This window comes from Homarus americanus, unplaced genomic scaffold (genome assembly GCF_018991925.1).
Source record: "Homarus americanus isolate GMGI-L3 unplaced genomic scaffold, GMGI_Hamer_2.0 scaffold38549, whole genome shotgun sequence".
Classification (NCBI taxonomy): domain Eukaryota; kingdom Metazoa; phylum Arthropoda; class Malacostraca; order Decapoda; family Nephropidae; genus Homarus; species Homarus americanus.
This window is the reverse complement of record NW_024726362.1, coordinates 55,532-75,000: the sequence shown is the minus strand read 5'-3', so window position 1 is coordinate 75,000 and position 19,469 is coordinate 55,532. Positions and strand designations below refer to the sequence as shown.

Below are 19,469 nucleotides of genomic sequence, written 5' to 3'. Positions count from 1 at the left end.
AAGTAACTTCTGTCAGATTTAAGTAACTTCTGTCAGATTTAAGTAACTTCTGTCAGATTTAAGTAACTTCTGTCAGATTTAAGTAACTTGTCAGATTTAAGTAATTTCTGTCAGATTTAAGTAACTTCTTGTCAGATGTCTAAGTAATTTCTTTCAGATTTCAAGTAACTTCTTGTCAGATTTCTAAGTAACTTCTGTCAGATTTCTAAGTAACTTCTGTCAGATTTTCTAAGTAACTTCTGTCAGGTTTCTAAGTAACTTCTGTCAGGTTTAAGTAACTATTCGTCAGATTTCTAAGTAACTTCTCGTCAGATTTTCTAAGTAACTTGTCAGGTTTCTAAGTAACTTTTCGTCAGGTTTCTAAGTAATTTCTATCAGATTTAAGTAACTTCTGTCAGAATTTTTAAGTAACTTCTGTCAGAATTTTTAAGTAACTTTTCGTCAGATTTCTAAGTAACCTTTCGTCAGATTTCTATGAAACTTCTGTCAGATTTAAGTAACTTCTGTCAGATTTAAGTAACTTCTGTCAGATTTAAGTAACTTCTGTCAGATTTTTCCATTAATCACTTATTATTTATTTCAATTATTTCAGATTATTTTTTTAAGGGTAATAACAAATAAATTAAATCTTTAATTAATTCTTATCCCAGGTATTGTACAGTACAGGTGAGATCTGTCTGTCTGTCTGTCTGTCTGTCTCTCTGTCTATATGTCTAATGTCTGTATAAAATGACAGTAAAGTCCGAAGACACACACACACACACACACACACACACACACACACACACACACACACACACAGAGTATACACAAAATACACAAAAATTATCAGACATGTTGACAAAATACATGTTTAATATGTATAAAATTAGTGATATGAATACAAATTTATACATAGTGAAATAAATACGGTTTTATACACACATACATTAGTTACTGAGTGCTTGATTTTGCTATTTTTCAATGTATGTTGTATAATACAGTTAAAATACAACATACAACCTCACAAGGTGAACGTTGCTTAAAGATACTGGCAGTAGAATTTATAATACAGTAAGATAATTAATTAATACAACACATACGGTTGTAGTTGTTGGTTATGAATTTAGTTGATATGAATTAAGAGTTGTGTAATTTTTTAATTGTTGTAGTTATTATTATTATTATTATTCTATGTATAAAATGAGACTTAGCGAACTACAATAAATACAATAACTAAAGAAACACGTAAATACATCATACTGTAGCCAATAAAATACATTACTATACAAAATTATACATTAATACACCTTTATTAACTAGAATATTATTATTTTGATTTTATTTACCTATTGTGAGACGGGAAATTTATCTCCTTTATTGTATTATACAGAATCTATATTGTATTTTGATTTAGTTGACTTATTTATTTATTTCTTAATTTAATAAAAGAATAATTATATTTATCGTATGTGAATTCAAAAGGTAGAAAAGAGATTAAATTACTATAGGAAATTTCAAAAGCTGTCTGTCTGTCTGTCTGTTTCTGTCTGTCTGTCTGTTTGCTTCTGTCTGTCTGTCTCTATCGGTCTTTTTTGTCTAGATCTATCCTTCTGCCTGTCTATCTATCTATCTATCTGTCTGTCTGTCTCTGTCTATCTATCTATCTATCTGTCTGTCTATCTATCTGTCTGTCTGTCTCTGTCTATCTATCTATCTATCTGTCTGTCTATCCCTCTATCTGTCTGTCTGTCTGTCTCTGTCTATCTGTCTGTCTCTGTCTATCTGTCTGCCTGTCTATCTGTCTGTCTGTCTCTGTCTGTCTCTGTCTATCCATCTGTCTGTCTGTCTCTGTCTATCTGTCTGCCTGTCTATCTGTCTGTCTGTCTCTGTCTGTCTCTGTCTATCTATCTATCTATCTGTCTGTCTGTCTGTCTCTATCTATCTATCTATCTGTCTGTCTATCTATCTGTCTGTCTGTCTCTGTCTATCTATCTATCTATCTGTCTGTCTATCCCTCTATCTGTCTGTCTGTCTGTCTCTGTCTATCTGTCTGTCTCTGTCTATCTGTCTGCCTGTCTATCTGTCTGTCTGTCTCTGTCTGTCTCTGTCTATCCATCTGTCTGTCTGTCTCTGTCTATCTGTCTGCCTGTCTATCTGTCTGTCTGTCTCTGTCTGTCTCTGTCTATCTATCTATCTATCTGTCTGTCTGTCTGTCTTAATGGTTGATAATAATTTTTTTAATATTCATATTATAATCCTCAAGTCTTCACAATATTAGGTTTGGTTAGGTTAGGTTAGGTTAGGTTAGGTTAGGTTGGGTTAGGTTAGGTTAGGTTAGGTTTGGTTAGGTTAGGTTACGTTTGGTTAGGTTAGGTTACGTTAGGTTAGGTTTGGTTACGTTTGGTTACGTTTGGTTACGTTTGGTTAGGTTAGGTTACGTTTGGTTAGGTTAGGTTACGTTTGGTTAGGTTAGGTTACGTTTGGTTAGGTTAGGTTACGTTTGGTTAGGTTAGGTTACGTTTGGTTAGGTTATCCTGTCTATAACCTCTAAGAAAATACAACACCTACATTAACAACATCACAAAAAATACAACAGTTGTATAAAAGTATTTGATTAAAAGTAAATCACAAAATACAAAAATATACAACAGTTGTACAAAAGTATTTAATAGTATATCACAAAATACAACAAAAATACAACAGTTGTTTAAAAGTAAATCACAAAATACAACAGTTGTATAAAAGTAATTAAAAGTAAATCACATAATACAAAAAAATACAACAGTTGTATAAAAGTATCAAATTAAATCACACAATACAACCCCCCAAAATACAACACTTAAACTAAACCTGAGTTACTTATATACTTAACGATATAAATCCACTTATAATAACTTAAATATCAATAATTTGTACAAAAATGGGCGGATTATTTGATTTATGTTGTGGGTAAGAAGGACGTAAGCGACATGGCTAAATATGGTTAAGACTGTGTGTTAAATTTTGTGTCAGTTAGTGTTAAGTGAAGGTATCTAGTTAAGGTAGAGTCTCTGTGTTAAGTGAAGGTATCTAGTTAAGGTAGAGTCTCAGTGTTAAGTGAAGGTATCTAGTTAAGGTAGAGTCTCAGTGTTAAGTGAAGGTATCTAGTTAAGGTAGAGTCTCAGTGTTAAGTGAAGGTATCTAGTTAAGGTAGAGTCTCAGTGTTAAGTGAAGGTATCTAGTTAAGGTAGAGTCTCAGTGTTAAGTGAAGGTATCTAGTTAAGGTAGAGTCTCAGTGTTAAGTGAAGGTATCTAGTTAAGGTAGAGTCTCAGTGTTAAGTGAAGGTATCTAGTTAAGGTAGAGTCTCAGTGTTAAGTGAAGGTATCTAGTTAAGGTAGAGTCTCAGTGTTAAGTGAAGGTATCTAGTTAAGGTAGAGTCTCAGTGTTAAGTGAAGGTATCTAGTTAAGGTAGAGTCCAAGTGTTAAGTGAAGGTATCTAGTTAAGGTAGAGTCTCAGTGTTAAGTGAAGGTATCTAGTTAAGGTAGAGTCTCAGTGTTAAGTGAAGGTATCTAGTTAAGGTAGAGTCTCAGTGTTAAGTGAAGGTATCTAGTTAAGGTAGAGTCCAAGTGTTAAGTGAAGGTATCTAGTTAAGGTAGACTCTCAGTGTTAAGTGAAGGTATCTAGTTAAGGTAGAGTCTCAGTATTAAGTGAAGGTATCTAGTTAAGGTAGAGTCTCAGTGTTAAGTGAAGGTATCTAGTTAAGGTAGAGTCTCAGTGTTAAGGTAGAGTCTCAGTGTTAAGGTAGAGTCTCAGTGCTAAGTGATAGTATCTAGTTAAGGTCGCGTCTCAGTGCTAAGTGAAGGTATCTAGTTAAGGTAGAGTCTCAGTGTTAAGTGAAGGTATCTAGTAAAGGTAGAGTCTCAGTGTTAAGGGAAGGTATCTAGTTAAGGTAGAGTCTCAGTGTTAAGGTAGAGTCTCAGTGTTAAGTGAAAGTGTCTAGTTAAGGTAGAGTCTCAGTGTTAAGTGAAGGTATCTAGTTAAGGTAGAGTCTCAGTGTTAAGGTAGAGTCTCAGTGTTAAGTGAAGGTATCTAGTTAAGGTAGAGTCTCAGTGTTAAGTGAAGGTATCTAGTTAAGGTAGAGTCTCAGTGTTAAGTGAAGGTATCTAGTTAAGGTAGAGTCTCAGTGTTAAGGGAAGGTATCTAGTTAAGGCAGAGTCTCAGTGTTAAGTGAAGAGTTTCCCAGTGTAGCTCTTTCAAGACCTTACTTAGCGAATCAAGGCCCAGCTGTAGAACCTATTGTCTTGGTAGAAAGTCTTAGTAAATGGTGCTTCATAAGACCCTCTTGGCCACTGAAGCACCTATAACAAAGACCTAGAAACCGGTACTTCAAAAAAGACCCCTTACTGAAGCACCTATAACAAAGACCTAGAAACCGGTACTTCAAAAAAGACCCCTTACTGAAGCACCTATAACAAAGACCTAGAAACCGGTACTTCAAAAAAGACCCCTTACTGAAGCACCTATAACAAAGACCTATTTACCGGTGCTTCATAAACAGCCCCTCCCCCAACCCCCCCCCGGTCACTGAAGCACATTAACACACCAACAAACACAACGATAAAACTAGCCTTAATATATTAAATAGCTGGACACAATAGCAGTTAAATAGCCTACAACAAAAGTATATGTAACAAAAACACTACATCACATAAATTAACAAAAACACAGTTGACAAATACATTATTATCTGGTCCCTTAATTTGGTTGTTTTTGTTTATATATTAACAAAAACATCTCGACAAATACATATCTATTGATCTTAAGTTATTTCCTGGTTTATCTTTGCTTATTTTTGCTTACAAGTTCACAGTTCTATGCGTCCAACTTTTCTCCATTACTCAAGGTGGAGATGAAAAGATTTATATATATATATATACATTAATTATATGTTATATATATATACTTTGAATATATATATATACAGTATACTCTAGCTCTCATGGGCGCCTTAGTATATTTGGTATAGTGATAAAGTATCTTGATTTAGCCCCACCTCCCCACCCCCCCTCCCCTGCTTGATGTGAGGGGGAGAGGGGGTGAAGGAGGGGTTGGTATTGGACCTATTATTGTCAGGTTAGGTTATGTCAGGTTAGGTTAGGTCTTGTACGGTATTGACTCTTCTGGCGGTGAACTAAGGTGTGTCAGTCAGTGTCAGCTAGTAGGGTGGTGTCAGGCGGTAGGTGTCAGCTAGCAGGACGGTGTCAGGCGGTAGGTGTCAGCTAGTAGGATGGTGTCAGGCGGTAGGTGTCAGCTAGCAGGACGGTGTCAGGCGGTAGGTGTCAGCTAGCTGGACGGTGTCAGGCGGTACAAAGAAAGGTGCTGTGTCATAGAGGCTCCCTGTTGTTGGTGGAAGAACTTAAGGATGAGGTCAGGAGGCAGGATGCGTCGAGCCTTCTCTAGGGTGTGGGGATCCTCACAGTTGGCCAGACGGATGAGAGTGTCCTGGATGAAGGCCACGCGCTCGGTATCCTGCGTCCGGGAAGACCCTACTGGCAGGAGAGCTTCTGCAGGGTTACAAGGGCCAGGCAGTATACGGTAACTGTCCCTCATAGGGCCTTTGGTAGTGTCCCTCATGGCCAGGCTGTTCCTGGCCCGGTCACACACCAGCTGTATACCCTCCACCAGGAGCTTCCTTGAGGCCACCAGGTCACGTCTGGGTACTCGAGGCGTCAGGTCCACGTGCTGCAGAAGGTGGACCAGGTGGCGGGCCTCTCGCTGGCTGTCCAACAGTGTTCTCAGGTGAGCTTCACCAAGGTGAGGACCGTGAGTGACCGCCAGGTACCGTGAGAGGAGACCCAGGTAGTGTAGACGCCCTTGTTCCACCACCTCCTGCTCCACCAGCCCCGGCTCAGGGTAGAAGAGCGACAACACCTGCATCAGTATGGCCACCGTCAGGTCGGTGAAGAAGGGGGAGTAGGTGGTGTAGTAACGCATCACAAACATGAACTGCTCGTGGGTGAGGACGGGACGGATGGTGGTGGCCGACATGATGGGGCTGCTCTTATCGGTGCCGTTGTGAGCCTTCCACGTGTAGTTGGTCATGTCGATAAGGTGCGCCCCCGTGAAGTAGGTACTCATGGCCACCGCTGTGTGCAGCAGCTTCTGACGGTCCTCCTGCGCCAGGGTCTTGTACAGCGGAGTGTTCACCAGGAACTTGGCCCGTTTCTGTATGAAGTGTGAGTACAGCTTCCCTAACTCCTCCGTCTTGATCATCCGGTCCCGTATAGGTGCCGGCAGGTCGAACGAGGTTGAGTATAAGTCATGAAGCTCCTTGATCTCCCCGTAGTCCCGACAGCTGAGGTAAGGCTCCAGATCCTTCCCAAACACCAGCGGAGACTGAGGTAGTAAGGTAGACGGGCCGCCACTACCTGAACTACTGGATCTCTCAAGGGCGGCGGGGTTGACTTGAAGTTCCGTGATGGCTGGCTCCTTCTTCACCTCCCCCCAGGGTGTGGAGGAGGAGCGGCCGTCATCTTGGGTAGTGGGCAACACTCGGCTGCTAATAACAGTCGGTCTGGTAGTAGCCATAGAAGCCTGGCTATGAGGAGGGCTATAGTCTCCCATGGGGCTATGTCGTGTGGGACTACTTGGCGAACTAGCACACACCATAGGCATGTGGCTATTTTGTGGACTAATACTACCCACGAGATTATAGCTGCTGGGGGGGCTATGTCTAGGGGGCTCATGTCTAGCCATATTACCACTAGTACGTTCATGGAGACCTGAAGGCATATAACTAGTACCAGGCATAAGACTACTCCCCAGACCTGGATAACTAGTGACGAAGTTATCCCCGGGGAAGGGTCGATGATAACTGACGAAGGAGCCAGCGTCACCCCTTGAGGAACCCCTTATCGACGGAGCAGAACCCTCAGCTCTCGGATACCCAGATCCCATAACTACCCCTCCTTCGCCATAGCCCTGAGAAAACAATGGCCTTGGACCCTGAGAGCTACTGAGACCATAACTCGACCCTGGGGTCATGTCCCGGATGGATAAGCTTGGATAAGGCGTCTGGATTACATTTATGTTATGATTAATCCGTTCGTGGCGGCGTTGTGGTGGTGGTGGTTGTTGTTGTTGTTGTTGGTGGCGGTGGTGGTGGTAGGTGGGATTCGAGTGGTGCGTTCTCTCGTCCTCACGTTTGGCCAGCGACACGTCCATACCAGCGCGCAAACAGCCAGCGAACCTGTAATGATGGTTAGGTTAGTTTTTTTTGTGTTGTAGGAACCGGTTCCTACTACCACCTGAGATCCCTCGCCCGAGAATTGCTGTTCGACACCACAACCGCATCCAGCCCATACGTGCACGAACTGATCGCTATAAGAACAGCCCAGTCCCAACCATTGTAAAGATTATCAATAACTTGTAATAAATCAGTGTATTCACTCCCAGTAAACACTGCTCCTTACACTGTCACTATGTTGAAATGAACTGTAGTTTGAGCTTTTCCCCATCTAGTTATTTATGCCTTATTTGTGCTACCTATGTTACTTTGTATATTATTTAATTCGGAAACCCATTCTAAATATGTAACTGTATATTTTCAGCCTTCTGTCTGCCAAGGTTTCTTTTCAATAAAACGTTAAATTACGGCTATTATTATCACACACACACACACACACACACACACACACACACACACACACACACACTCTCTCTCTCTCTCTCTCTCTCTCCTCTGACGTCATAGACACTAGTGACGTCATTCTTCTGACGTCACAACCAGCGCAACCAATCAATTGTGAATTAGACTAACCCCGGGTAGTGTTGATGTATACTGTACATGTTTGTGTCCTAACCGATGTACTGTACGTCATGTATATATGGAGAGAGAGAGATCCAACGTTATCTAACCTAACATAGTGCAGTAAATACAGCCTGTAACATAAACTAAACTGTAGTGATGTTATGAAATAATAATAATAATAATAATAATAATAATAATAACGATGATAATAATAATAATAATTACAACAATTATAATAATAATAACAATAATAATAATAATAATATTAATACTACTACTACAAATAATAATAACAATAATAATAACAGTAGTAATAATAATAATAATAATAATAATAATAATAATAATAATAATAATAATAACGATGATAATAATAATAATAATTACAACAATTATAATAATAATAACAATAATAATAATAATAATATTAATACTACTACTACAAATAATAATAACAATAATAATAACAGTAGTAATAATAATAATAATAATAATAATAATAATAATAATAATAATAATAATAATAATAACAATATCTTTATTTCAGTCAACTATTGTAAGAAACTATCCCAATAACATCTCATAAAACAAAAATAATAAATACAAATTAAAATCTTGTGATACATATTTTTACTAAACAAATAAATAATGGCTAAAATAACACTAAATTAATTATCACTTTAGTTTTAAAAAAAATAATAATTAATACGTAACAAAAATGTAATTATGAGTATTTTTACACCTGAGGATTAGACACCTGATGCTACCTGAGGGTTAGAGTTAATTAGGGGTAAATAAAGGATAATAGGGGTTAAATAAAGGTTAATAAGTGTAAATAGTGGAAAATAAGGGTAAATTAGGGTTAAATAAGGGTTAATAAGGGTAAAATAAGGGTTAATAGGGGTTAAATAAGGGTAAACAATGGAAAATAAGGGTTAATATGATAAAATAAGGGTTAATATGATAAACTAAGGGTAAATAGGGGTTAAATAAGGGTAAAATGAGGGTTAATAAGGGTAAATAGGGGTTAAATAAGGGTAAGTAGGGATTAAATAAGGATAAACAATGGAAAATAAGGGTTAATATGATAAAATAAGGGCTAATAGGATAAAATAAGGGTAAATAGGGGTTAAATAAGGGTAAAATGAGGGTTAATAAGGGAAAATAGGGGTTAAATAAGGGTAAATAGGGGTTAAATAAGGATACAGTGGAAAATAAGGGTTAATATGATAAAATAAGGGTAAATAGGGGTTAAATAAGGGTAAAATGAGGGTTAATAAGGGTAAATAGAGGTTAATTAAGGATAAACAGTGGAAAATAAGGGTTAATATGATAAAATAGGGGTTAATAAGGGTAAACAGTGGAAAGTAGGGGTTAATAGGTGTTACCGCAAGCAGTAATGAATAGGATAACACATAAACAAACATTATGTTAGGGTGTAAGTCATGTCATGTTTATTGGGTGTGTCTGCCTGTATACCGTGTGTAGAGTGTTGACATGGTGGAGATGAGAGACCCATGTTAGGCTGTAAGTCATGTCATGTTTATTGGGTGTGCCTGCCTGTATACCGTGTGTAGAGTGTTGACATGGTGGAGATGAGAGACCCATGTTAGGCTGTAAGTCATGTCATGTTTATTGGGTGTGCCTGCCTGTATACCGTGTGTAGAGTGTTGACATGGTGGAGATGAGAGACCCATGTTAGGCTGTAAGTCATGTCATGTTTATTGGGTGTGTCTGCCTGTATACCGTGTGTAGAGTGTTGACATGGTGGAGATGAGAGACCCATGTTAGGCTGTAAGTCATGTCATGTTTATTGGGTGTGCCTGCCAGTATACCGTGTGTAGAGTGTTGACATGGTGGAGATGAGAGACCCATGTTAGGCTGTAAGTCATGTCATGTTTATTGGATGTGCCTGCCAGTATACCGTGTGTAGAGTGTTGACATGGTGGAGATGAGAGACCCATGTTAGGCTGTAAGTCATGTCATGTTTATTGGGTGTGCCTGCCTGTATACCGTGTGTAGAGTGTTGACATGGTGGAGATGAGAGACCCATGTTAGGCTGTAAGTCATGTCATGTTTATTGGGTGTGCCTGCCTGTATACCGTGTGTAGAGTGTTGACATGGTGGAGATGAGAGACCCATGTTAGGCTGGTCATGTCATGTTTGGCCAGGTGTATCTGCTGTATACCGTGTGGGGTGTTGACATGGTGGGGATGAGAGACCCATGTTGAAACATGAAGAGATCATGTCATGTTTATTGGGTGTGTGCCTGCCTGTATACCGTGTGTAGAGTGTTGACATGGTGGAGATGAGAGACCCATGTTAGGCTGTAAGTCATGTCATGTTTATTGGGTGTGTCTGCCTGTATACCGTGTGTAGAGTGTTGACATGGTGGAGATGAGAGACCCATGTTAGGCTGTAAGTCATGTCATGTTTATTGGGTGTGTCTGCCTGTATACCGTGTGTAGAGTGTTGACATGGTGGAGATGAGAGACCCATGTTAGGCTGTAAGTCATGTCATGTTTATTGGGTGTGCCTGCCAGTATACCGTGTGTAGAGTGTTGACATGGTGGAGATGAGAGTTTATGTAAGTCATGTCATGTGTGTCTGCCTGTATACCGTGTGTAGAGTGTTGACATGGTGGAGATGAGAGACCCATGTTAGGCTGTAAGTCATGTCATGTTTATTGGGTGTGCCTGCCAGTATACCGTGTGTAGAGTGTTGACATGGTGGAGATGAGAGACCCATGTTAGGCTGTAAGTCATGTCATGTTTATTGGTGTGCCTGCCAGTATACCGTGTGTAGAGTGTTGACATGGTGGAGATGAGAGACCCATGTTAGGCTGTAAGTCATGTCATGTTTATTGGGTGTGTCTGCCTGTATACCGTGTGTAGAGTGTTGACATGGTGGAGATGAGAGACCCATGTTAGGCTGTAAGTCATGTCATGTTTATTGGGTGTGCCTGCCTGTATACCGTGTGTAGAGTGTTGACATGGTGGAGATGAGAGACCCATGTTAGGCTGTAAGTCATGTCATGTTTATTGGGTGTGCCTGCCTGTATACCGTGTGTAGAGTGTTGACATGGTGGAGATGAGAGACCCATGTTAGGCTGTAAGTCATGTCATGTTTATTGGGTGTGCCTGCCAGTATACCGTGTGTAGAGTGTTAACATGGTGGAGATGAGAGACCCAGAGGAGGTGAGGTGTTGGGTGGTAGTAAGGGAGTTTGTTTGTGTATAATCGCCTGACTCAACAGCCCTCACCCATCGAGAGAGGGTTGGGGAGGCGGCTGGTGTATCGGCACTGTAGTTATTCAGACCACAGAGGCAACACCTAACCTGGTTCCTCATTAAGTTATTCAGACCACAGAGGCAACACCTAACCTGGTTTCTCTTGAGACTTTCAACACATAAGTTTAACTAGTACTTATTATGTACACATGTAGACTGTGTCCGTTGCTTCGTTTATCATTGTGGTAACATAAAATATGGCAAATTAAGTACTCATTGTAAGTGTTAAGATTAGATTAATTACAAAGCTATGATTGTCATGTATGATTTAGGTTAATTACTAAAATGAATTGTATCCAAGAGGTTGACCGAATTATAATATTTGAGTTCAACGTCACAAGTCTGATTATCCTTTAACCAGCTGAATGGCGGTTACACATAGGGTTAAATAAGATTAAATAAGATTAAAATAAGGGTTAAATAAGCCTTGATAATAGGTGACTATAACATTCAGTACCACGAACAGCTAAACATCACAAACAAGATTTTAACTCAACAAATATATTTCCTATGTTAATGTGAGGTAAATCCAACATCCTATTATGAGGGGCAATAAGAAGAGTTAAATCAGGGTTAAATAAGGGTTAAATAAGGGTTAAATCTGGAATAAATTAAATTTGGGTTAAATATGGATTAATTGGGATTAAATAAAGGTTAAATATGGATTAAATAGGGGTTATTTAGGGATTAAATCAGCATTAAAGGTTAAATTGGGGTTAAATCTGGATTAAATATGGACATTCTGTTTATACACGAACACGTAACCAAAACAAACCACAAGTCTAACATTAACCTCTACCTTATTTAGTTGATTTTGTAGTTTTCGTCTTTCAGGATGTAAATAAACAGGTTTTTTTTTTATCGGCTATCGGGATGTAAACACACACTGATCAGTTATATAAACAAACCCTTAACGAGTTTATTTCAACACTAGTTAACCATTACGACTAAACTACTGTAAGAATCTTAACGTGTATTTTAGTAAGCAAATACAATAGGTTGCCAGATGTTGCCTCACATTCCGACCTTCACCACTCTACACTTGTCAAGAAAATACCTATATAAACTATGTAAATATATCCACCGTATGGATTATAATACCTAATTTATATATATATACATCGAAAGTAGATTTATATAGGGTATTTTTTGTATATATTTAGTCACTGGTTTGGTGTTGGGTATGTAGTAAGAATTGAGAATATTATGCCCTAGTGTGGGTGATGAAGCAGTTTCTTATCACGGGTTATCAGAAGTGAAATACTGCTTATCGTTAATAGTAGTGGATTCTTAGCTTCCTCTCTCTCTCTCTCTCTCTCTCTCTCTCTCTCTCTCTCTCTCTCTCTCTCTCTCTCTCTCGTCATGGCTATTTATAACACCTGTGAGAATATATTACTTTAATCAACAGGTGTATAGGTTAGGTTGGGTTGGATTTGGTTAGGTTGGGTTTGGTTGGGTTTGGTTAGGTTAGGTACGCAGATATTTTTATTGATTGTTATGCATTCAACCTCACTTTTTTACTACACACACACACACACACACACACAGCATCCCTTACTTGTACACACACAAATAATCACACACTCACTCATAACCACAAGTCTACTCGACACAAACAAACACACATACACACACACACATACACGCAAACACATACATATAAATACAATTACACAAAAACACACACAAACACACGCTAGCACAAACACGTATCTCACCCATGAAAATACATAAGTTTACCATCACACTCCTCCGTTTTCTCATATTCCATTCTTACTCCACACTCTCTACCTAGAAGATTGGAGTAACTTGCTTAAATTAATATCGTCTGGAGGATGGATTACTAACAGACAGACAGACATAGAGACACCATACAGACACCATACAGACATACAGACACCATACAGACACCATGCAGACATACAGACACCATACAGACACCATGCAGACATAGAGACACCATACAGACACCATGCAGACATAGAGACACCATACAGACACAATGCAGACATACAGACACCATACAGACACCATGCAGACATACAGACACCATACAGACACCATGCAGACATACAGACACCATACAGACATACAGACACCATAGAGACACCATACAGACACTCAACTGACCTGCACTCCTGGCAACTCCGTCGAGAATCAACAGTTATTACGCACTGTTGATCGCTGGTACAGACGAAGGTACGATAGGCTTTACTTAAGACAGCTCTCCTGAAGAAGGCCTTACAGGAGTCACAAGCCAATCCGCCGAAGTGTAGCGACCTGGCCACATCACCACATACACCACATACCTGTTAATTTATCATTATAATCACAGGTGTTTTAGATGACCTGAAGATTAGTTACCCTAGTTTATTTCACAGTAAGATTGATTTTATTGGGTGGATAGTTTACGCCAGACGCTAGTGAATGCTCGCACTGGTAATCATTTTGGGGCAAGACAGTCATATACTCACCTTTCTTTGGAGTCTAATTTCCTCTTCCATTTCTCGTCTTGTTGGTGAATAACAATCTGTTGATGGCGTTGATATGTTGGCATGGAAAAGCGGCGTTGAAATGGGCGTGGAAGTGGGCGGGGTGGGACGTCGTGATGGCGGGGTAGTGCGTCGTGATGGCGGGGTAGTGCGTCGTGATGGCGGGGTAGTGCGTCGTGAGGGCGGGGTAGTGCGTCGTGAGGGCGATGTAGTGCGTCGTGAGGGCGGGGTAGTGGACGGGGAGTTGCGTTGAGAGGTCGGCGTGGAGGTGCGTTGAGAGGGTGGTGAAGGAGGGGTTGAAATGAAGTGTTCTTGTAGCGTTGAGAGGAGCGTTAAGGGCGTTATCGGCAGGAGAGGAGGTGGAGAGTTTCGACGCGGCGTGGGTAGCGCTGAAGTGTATGGCGTTGAACAATGTGGTGTTGATCTGTGCCTAGGAGACGTTGAACTATGCCTGGGTGGCGTTGAACTATGCCCGGGTGGCGTTGAACTATGCCTGGGTGGCGTTGAACTATGCCTGGGAGACGTTGAACTATGCCTGGGTGGCGTTGAACTATGCCTGGGTGGCGTTGAACATTGCGTTAAGGGAGTCACACTGTGTATATGGGGCGTCACACTATATATATGATGCATTGAACTGTGAACAGGTAGCGTTGAACTCTGTAAGGGTGGCGTTAAAGTGCGTTGAGGGTGTGGCGGCGTTGAACTGTGAACAGGTAGCGTTGAAGTGTGTTGTGGCGTTGAACTGTGCAAGGATAGCGTTGAGATATGCTTAGGTAGGGGTGATGAACTGTGCAAAGATAGCGTTGAAGTGTGTCTTGGCGTTGAAGTGTCTCTGGATGATAGCGCTGAAATGTGTCTAGATAGTGGCGTTGAAGTGTGTCTTAGCGTTGAAGTGTGTCTTGGCGTTGAAGTGTGTCTTGGCGTTGAAGTGTGTCTTGGCTTTGAAGTGTGTCTTGGCGTTGAAGTGTGTCTGGGTGGCGTTGAACTATGCCTGGGAGACGTTGAACTATGCCTGGGTGGCGTTGAACTATGCCTGGGTGGCGTTGAACTATGCCTGGGTGGCGTTGAACTATGCCTGAATGGCGTTGAACTATGCCTGGGAGACGTTGAACTATGCCTGGGTGGCGTTGAACTATGCCTGGGAGACGTTGAACTATGCCTGGGTGGCGTTGAACATTGCGTTAAGGGAGTCAAACTGTGTATATGGGGCGTCACACTATATATATGATGCATTGAACTGTGAACAGGTAGCGTTGAACTCTGTAAGGGTGGCGTTAAAGTGCGTTGAGGGTGTGGCGACGTTGAACTGTGAACAGGTAGCGTTGAAGTGTGTTGTGGCGTTGAACTGTGCAAGGATAGCGTTGAGATATGCTTAGGTAGGGGTGATGAACTGTGTAAAGATAGCGTTGAAGTGTGTCTTGGCGTTGAAGTGTCTCTGGATGATAGCGCTGAAATGTGTCTAGATAGTGGCGTTGAAGTGTGTCTTAGCGTTGAAGTGTGTCTTGGCGTTGAAGTGTGTCTGGGCAACGTGGAATGACTCGTAGACTGAATTTCAACGCCTGAGACATTGCGTTTAAACGTCGCTGAGTGGTCCAACGGTAATAGTGGCGGAGGCAATGTCTTGAGAACAGGGGATCGAGCCTCTGTCTCGTCTGGTCTCGATTGGATTCTATTTGGCGGCGATCTCGTCACACTCGTCTCGTCTCTCTTCAGGTGAAACGAGGACAAGACGTGGCTTCTGTCCTCGCCATATATCTCGTAAGATCTTTCCTGCTTTACCTCACTCTTGTCCTCGGTATATGCCCCACGAGACCTCTCACTCCTGTCCTCCTCACGAGACCTCTCACTCCTGTCCTCCTCACGAGACCTCTCACTCCTGTCCTCCTCACGAGACCTCTCACTTCTCTCACTCCTGTCCTCTTCACGAGACCTCTCACTCCTGTCCTCCTCACGAGACCTCTCACTTCTCTCACTCCTGTCCTCTTCACGAGACCTCTCACTCCTGTCCTCCTCACGAGACCTCTCACTCCTGTCCTCCTCACGAGACCTCCTCACTTCTCTCACTTCTGTCCTCCTCACGAGACCTCTCACTCCTGTCCTCCTCACGAGACCTCTCACTCCTGTCCTCCTCACGAGACCTCTCCGTTATCTCGTACCTGTCCTCGGCAATTAGAGACAGGTGAGCTTGATTGAACAGCTCGTGAGTATATTGTTCCCAGGTGGTAGCTCGTCTTGACATCACGGTGACTTCAGTGTGTAATGATGTCAGTGAGAGAGAGATAGAGAGACATAGAGATAGAGATAGATACTCGTAGGAATGGGTGACGTCAGAACTTGGTGATGTCAAGGCTTAGTGACGTCAGAACTTGGTGATGTCAAGGCTTAGTGACGTCAGAACTTGGTGATGTCAAGGCTTAGTGACGTCAGAACTTGGTGATGTCAGGGCTTAGTGATGTCAGAACTTGGTGATGTCAGGGCTTAGTGATGTCAGAACTTGGTGATGTCAGGGCTTAGTGATGTCAGAACTTGGTGATGTCAGGGCTGAGTGATGTCAGAACTTGGTGATGTCAGGGCTTAGTGATGTCAGAACTTGGTGATGTCAGGGCTTAGTGATGTCAGAACTTGGTGATGTCAGGGCTTAGTGATGTCAGAACTTGGTGATGTCAGGGCTGAGGGATGTCAGAACTTGGTGACGTCAGAACTTGTTGATTTCATAACCTGGTGTAGACGGGGCTGAGGGATGTCAGAACTTGGTGACGTAAGAACTTGATGACGTCAGAACTTGATGACGTCAGTACTTGGTGACGTCAGACCTTAGTGACGTCAGAACTTGCTAACGCCGTTTTTCCCTCCAATCAAAATCCTGAAAAGAAAAAGTTTGAAACATTAATAAAAGAAGATAGATAGATAGATAGATAGATAGATAGATAACAGCCCCCCTCTACTCCCCCACCCCCCTCTACTCCCCACCCCTCTACTCCCCACCCCCTCTACTCCCCCACCCCCCACTCCCCCAATTCACTCCAACTCCACCCCAACTCCACTCCCCACCCCCCACCCCAACCCCACCCACCCCACCCCAACCCCCCACCCCAACTCCCACTCCCCACCCCACCCCACCCCCACCCCACCCCCACTCCCCACCCCACTCCCCACCCCCCACTCCCCCCACCTCCACCCCCCACCCCACCCCCACTCCCCACCCCCACTCCCCCACCCCCCACCCCCCACCCCCCACGCCCCACCCCCCCACACCCCACCCCCCTACCCCCCACCCCCCTACTCCCCCACCCCCCACTCCCCACCCCCTACTCCCTCACCTCTACCACTCCCACTCTCCTCCCCACCCCCCTACTCCCCCACTCTACTCCCCCACCTCTACTTCCCCACCTCTCTCATCTCTGAATCTCTACCCCCAAATTTCTACCCCCACCTCTACTCCCCACTCTACTTCACCTCTACTCCCCCACCCCCTCTACTCCCCACCCCCCTACCCCCCACCCCCTCTACTCCCCACCCCTTCTACTCCCCCACCCCCCTGTACCCCTCACCAACTCCTTCCTCCAATTCCCCATGTAACGAACTATAATGAGATGAAAGTTCTTTATATCGAGGGTCCGTTATGAAGCCCTCCAGCTAACGGATTATATGGAGGGAGAAGTCCGTTATATGGAGGTTTCACTGTATCGTCGTTATATCATGTGGGAAAAAAAATATTTGTCTTAACTGAAGATTAGAGTTAAAGACTATTTATAAACTATTAACGTAGGTAAGTTAATCATGTTAAATTTTGTTATTTTTCTAACTTTTACGTGGTGATTCGAGTTGGGTTATTAATTTATATTTTATTTCAGTTTAGATCAACCAGTTAGATACATTTTTATATCACAATTAATGAGGAATATTAACCTTATGAACGTGTATTAATCTGGATATTTTATATTTATTGTTTAAAAGGAAATAATAATAATAATAATTTAAATCCCACATGATTTTTTTTCAGTACAATTTGTCCGAATGAGTGCATTTTGACTTCCTTATACTTTAAAACAATATAATTAATAACTACTATAAAAATAATTAAATAATATGATAAATTATATATTATTTTGATATTTTAAGGTGATTTTATTTGGAATTAGTTGATGTAATGAAGGAAATTGGGTATTTATTCTTTGTTGATGTATTCACAGTGTACGGACAAGTTGTTAGCTAAGCCTCGTCTGTACTCTGTCAACAAACACAACCTGGCCGCTTGACTCTCTATCATCGAACAGTTCCCTCCTCCATCAAACACAGGTTAGTAAAATACCCTTCTGCTGTGATTATTTTACCGTGAAATTATTGAAAAAGAACTTGTGTAAAAATATGGTGTTACATTTTGGCCACTTAAAATGACCGGCTATCGTATTATTCAGACCCAGATGAAAATACTAAGAATTATACGCGTTGAAATTAACTTCTACCTCTAAAAAAAAAATACATTAATGTCTAAAGCGAAAATTTAATATGAGTAAATCACGACTAATATAAACGCGTTGGGAATAGGGACGTTCAGGTGACGGGCAAGTCAAAGGGAATGATTGAAACCCGACTGTTGACGCGTTCGATATTTATTGATGTGGTCAACACCTACAGAGAACAAAGGCGTTCATTAGTATTACATGGTGATCTATCTGATACATAATTAGTTAGTCTCACACAATTTGTCTTAATTATAAGTATACTTTATAAAAATGGTGTATATTAAGTGTGTATCTGTCTGTGTGAGTGTGTATCTGGAAAAACATTGTGCAAACAATGGTTGGACATTCATTGATAACTGGCAACGATTCTATGGCAACGACTACCTGTACTGTCGTGACGGAGTACACTTGTCTCGTGAGGGGGTAAAGACGTTGTCTGCATCCCTGGAGCGTGAAATTGTCACTCCGAAGGGGGGGTTTCGCCAGTAGAGAGGGGTCGGGGAAAGTGGGAGTCAAAAAACAAGCAGGTCCTGGGAAGTAAAATTAGTTGCTCAGGACAAGGGGTAAAACAGGACCAGGGAAGAGTAGGTTTAAATGTATACTATACAAACAGTAGGGGCAGTTCAAAAGATATCGAAGTCTTTAAACTGCTAAGGGAACATATGGGCACGGGGGTGGAGGAGACTGCAGTGGGAGCGGGTAAACAAAGTGAAAGACTACAGGGAAATAGTGTTAGGAATGATGACAAAACTAAATTAGACAGGGAGTTTAAAACTAAACGCGGTAAGGGGAGGACTCAGAACACGACTAACTTAAATGTATACTACACGAACAGTAGAAGTATGAGAAACAAAATGGATGATATTAGGGCCTTGGTATGTACCGAAAAAATCGATATAATTGCATTCACTGAAACATGGATCAACCTAGACACACGTGAGTTACCAGTCGAATACCAAATTGCGGGTTACAAACTGTTCCATACCGATAGGCAGACCAGGAAAGGAGGCGGAGTAGCAATCTATGTTAGGGATAATCTGAAGTGTGAAATAAATAAGGAAATAAAAACTGAGAGGAATACAGAAACAATTTGGATAGAATTAAGCGACGGTCGGGAAAAATGAGCGACTTATCTAGGATGAAATGCGCAGGGCTTCCACACACAACAAAGTCTGTATAGTAGGCGACTTTAACCTTGGCCAAATAGATTGGACTGACCTTACGGGTAACTCAGAAGCAGAGGATTTTCTCGAGACGATCCAGGACTGTTTCCTAAGTCAACATATAACCGAACCCACACGGGGTAATAATATACTGGACTTAGTTCTGTCGAACAGAGAAAACCTAATTAGCAATGTCGAGGTAGGGAACGAACTTGCAAACAGCGATCACAAAGAAATTCGATTCCAGTTAGATTTTCAGGGCAGACGTAAGGAAAATTCCACTAAA

At 41.6% G+C, this 19,469-nt stretch overlaps 2 protein-coding genes across 2 annotated transcripts; both read right to left on the bottom strand.

Moving 5' to 3' along the window:
• Positions 1-5,306: 5,306 nt before the first annotated feature.
• On the bottom strand, positions 5,307-11,985 carry LOC121865616. The gene is made up of 2 exons (XM_042365138.1): positions 11,862-11,985; positions 5,307-7,212 (listed from the first exon to the last, which is right to left on the bottom strand). The coding sequence occupies exon 2, from the start codon at positions 7,185-7,187 to the stop codon at positions 5,307-5,309; it is 1,881 nt and encodes a 626-aa protein (XP_042221072.1). The 5' UTR covers positions 7,188-7,212; positions 11,862-11,985.
• LOC121865615 (estrogen receptor beta-like) lies at positions 11,336-15,793 on the bottom strand. The gene is made up of 4 exons (XM_042365137.1): positions 15,619-15,793; positions 13,537-13,943; positions 13,193-13,371; positions 11,336-11,423 (listed from the first exon to the last, which is right to left on the bottom strand). Exons 1-4 carry the CDS (start codon positions 15,791-15,793, stop codon positions 11,336-11,338), a joined length of 849 nt encoding a protein of 282 aa, XP_042221071.1.
• Positions 15,794-19,469: the final 3,676 nt, after the last annotated feature.

Coding starts and splice junctions, on each gene's coding strand:
- LOC121865616 (XM_042365138.1), bottom strand. CDS start 7,187: ATGGACGTGTCGCTGGCCAAACGTGAGGACGAGAGAACGCACCACTCG.
- LOC121865615 (XM_042365137.1), bottom strand. CDS start 15,793: ATGTCAAGACGAGCTACCACCTGGGAACAATATACTCACGAGCTGTTC. Junction 13,372..13,536: donor AAATTAGACTCCAAAGAAAG/GTGAGTATATGA, acceptor ATAAATTAACAG/GTATGTGGTGTATGTGGTGA. Junction 11,424..13,192: donor CGGAGTTGCCAGGAGTGCAG/GTCAGTTGAGTG, acceptor ACCGCCATTCAG/CTGGTTAAAGGATAATCAGA.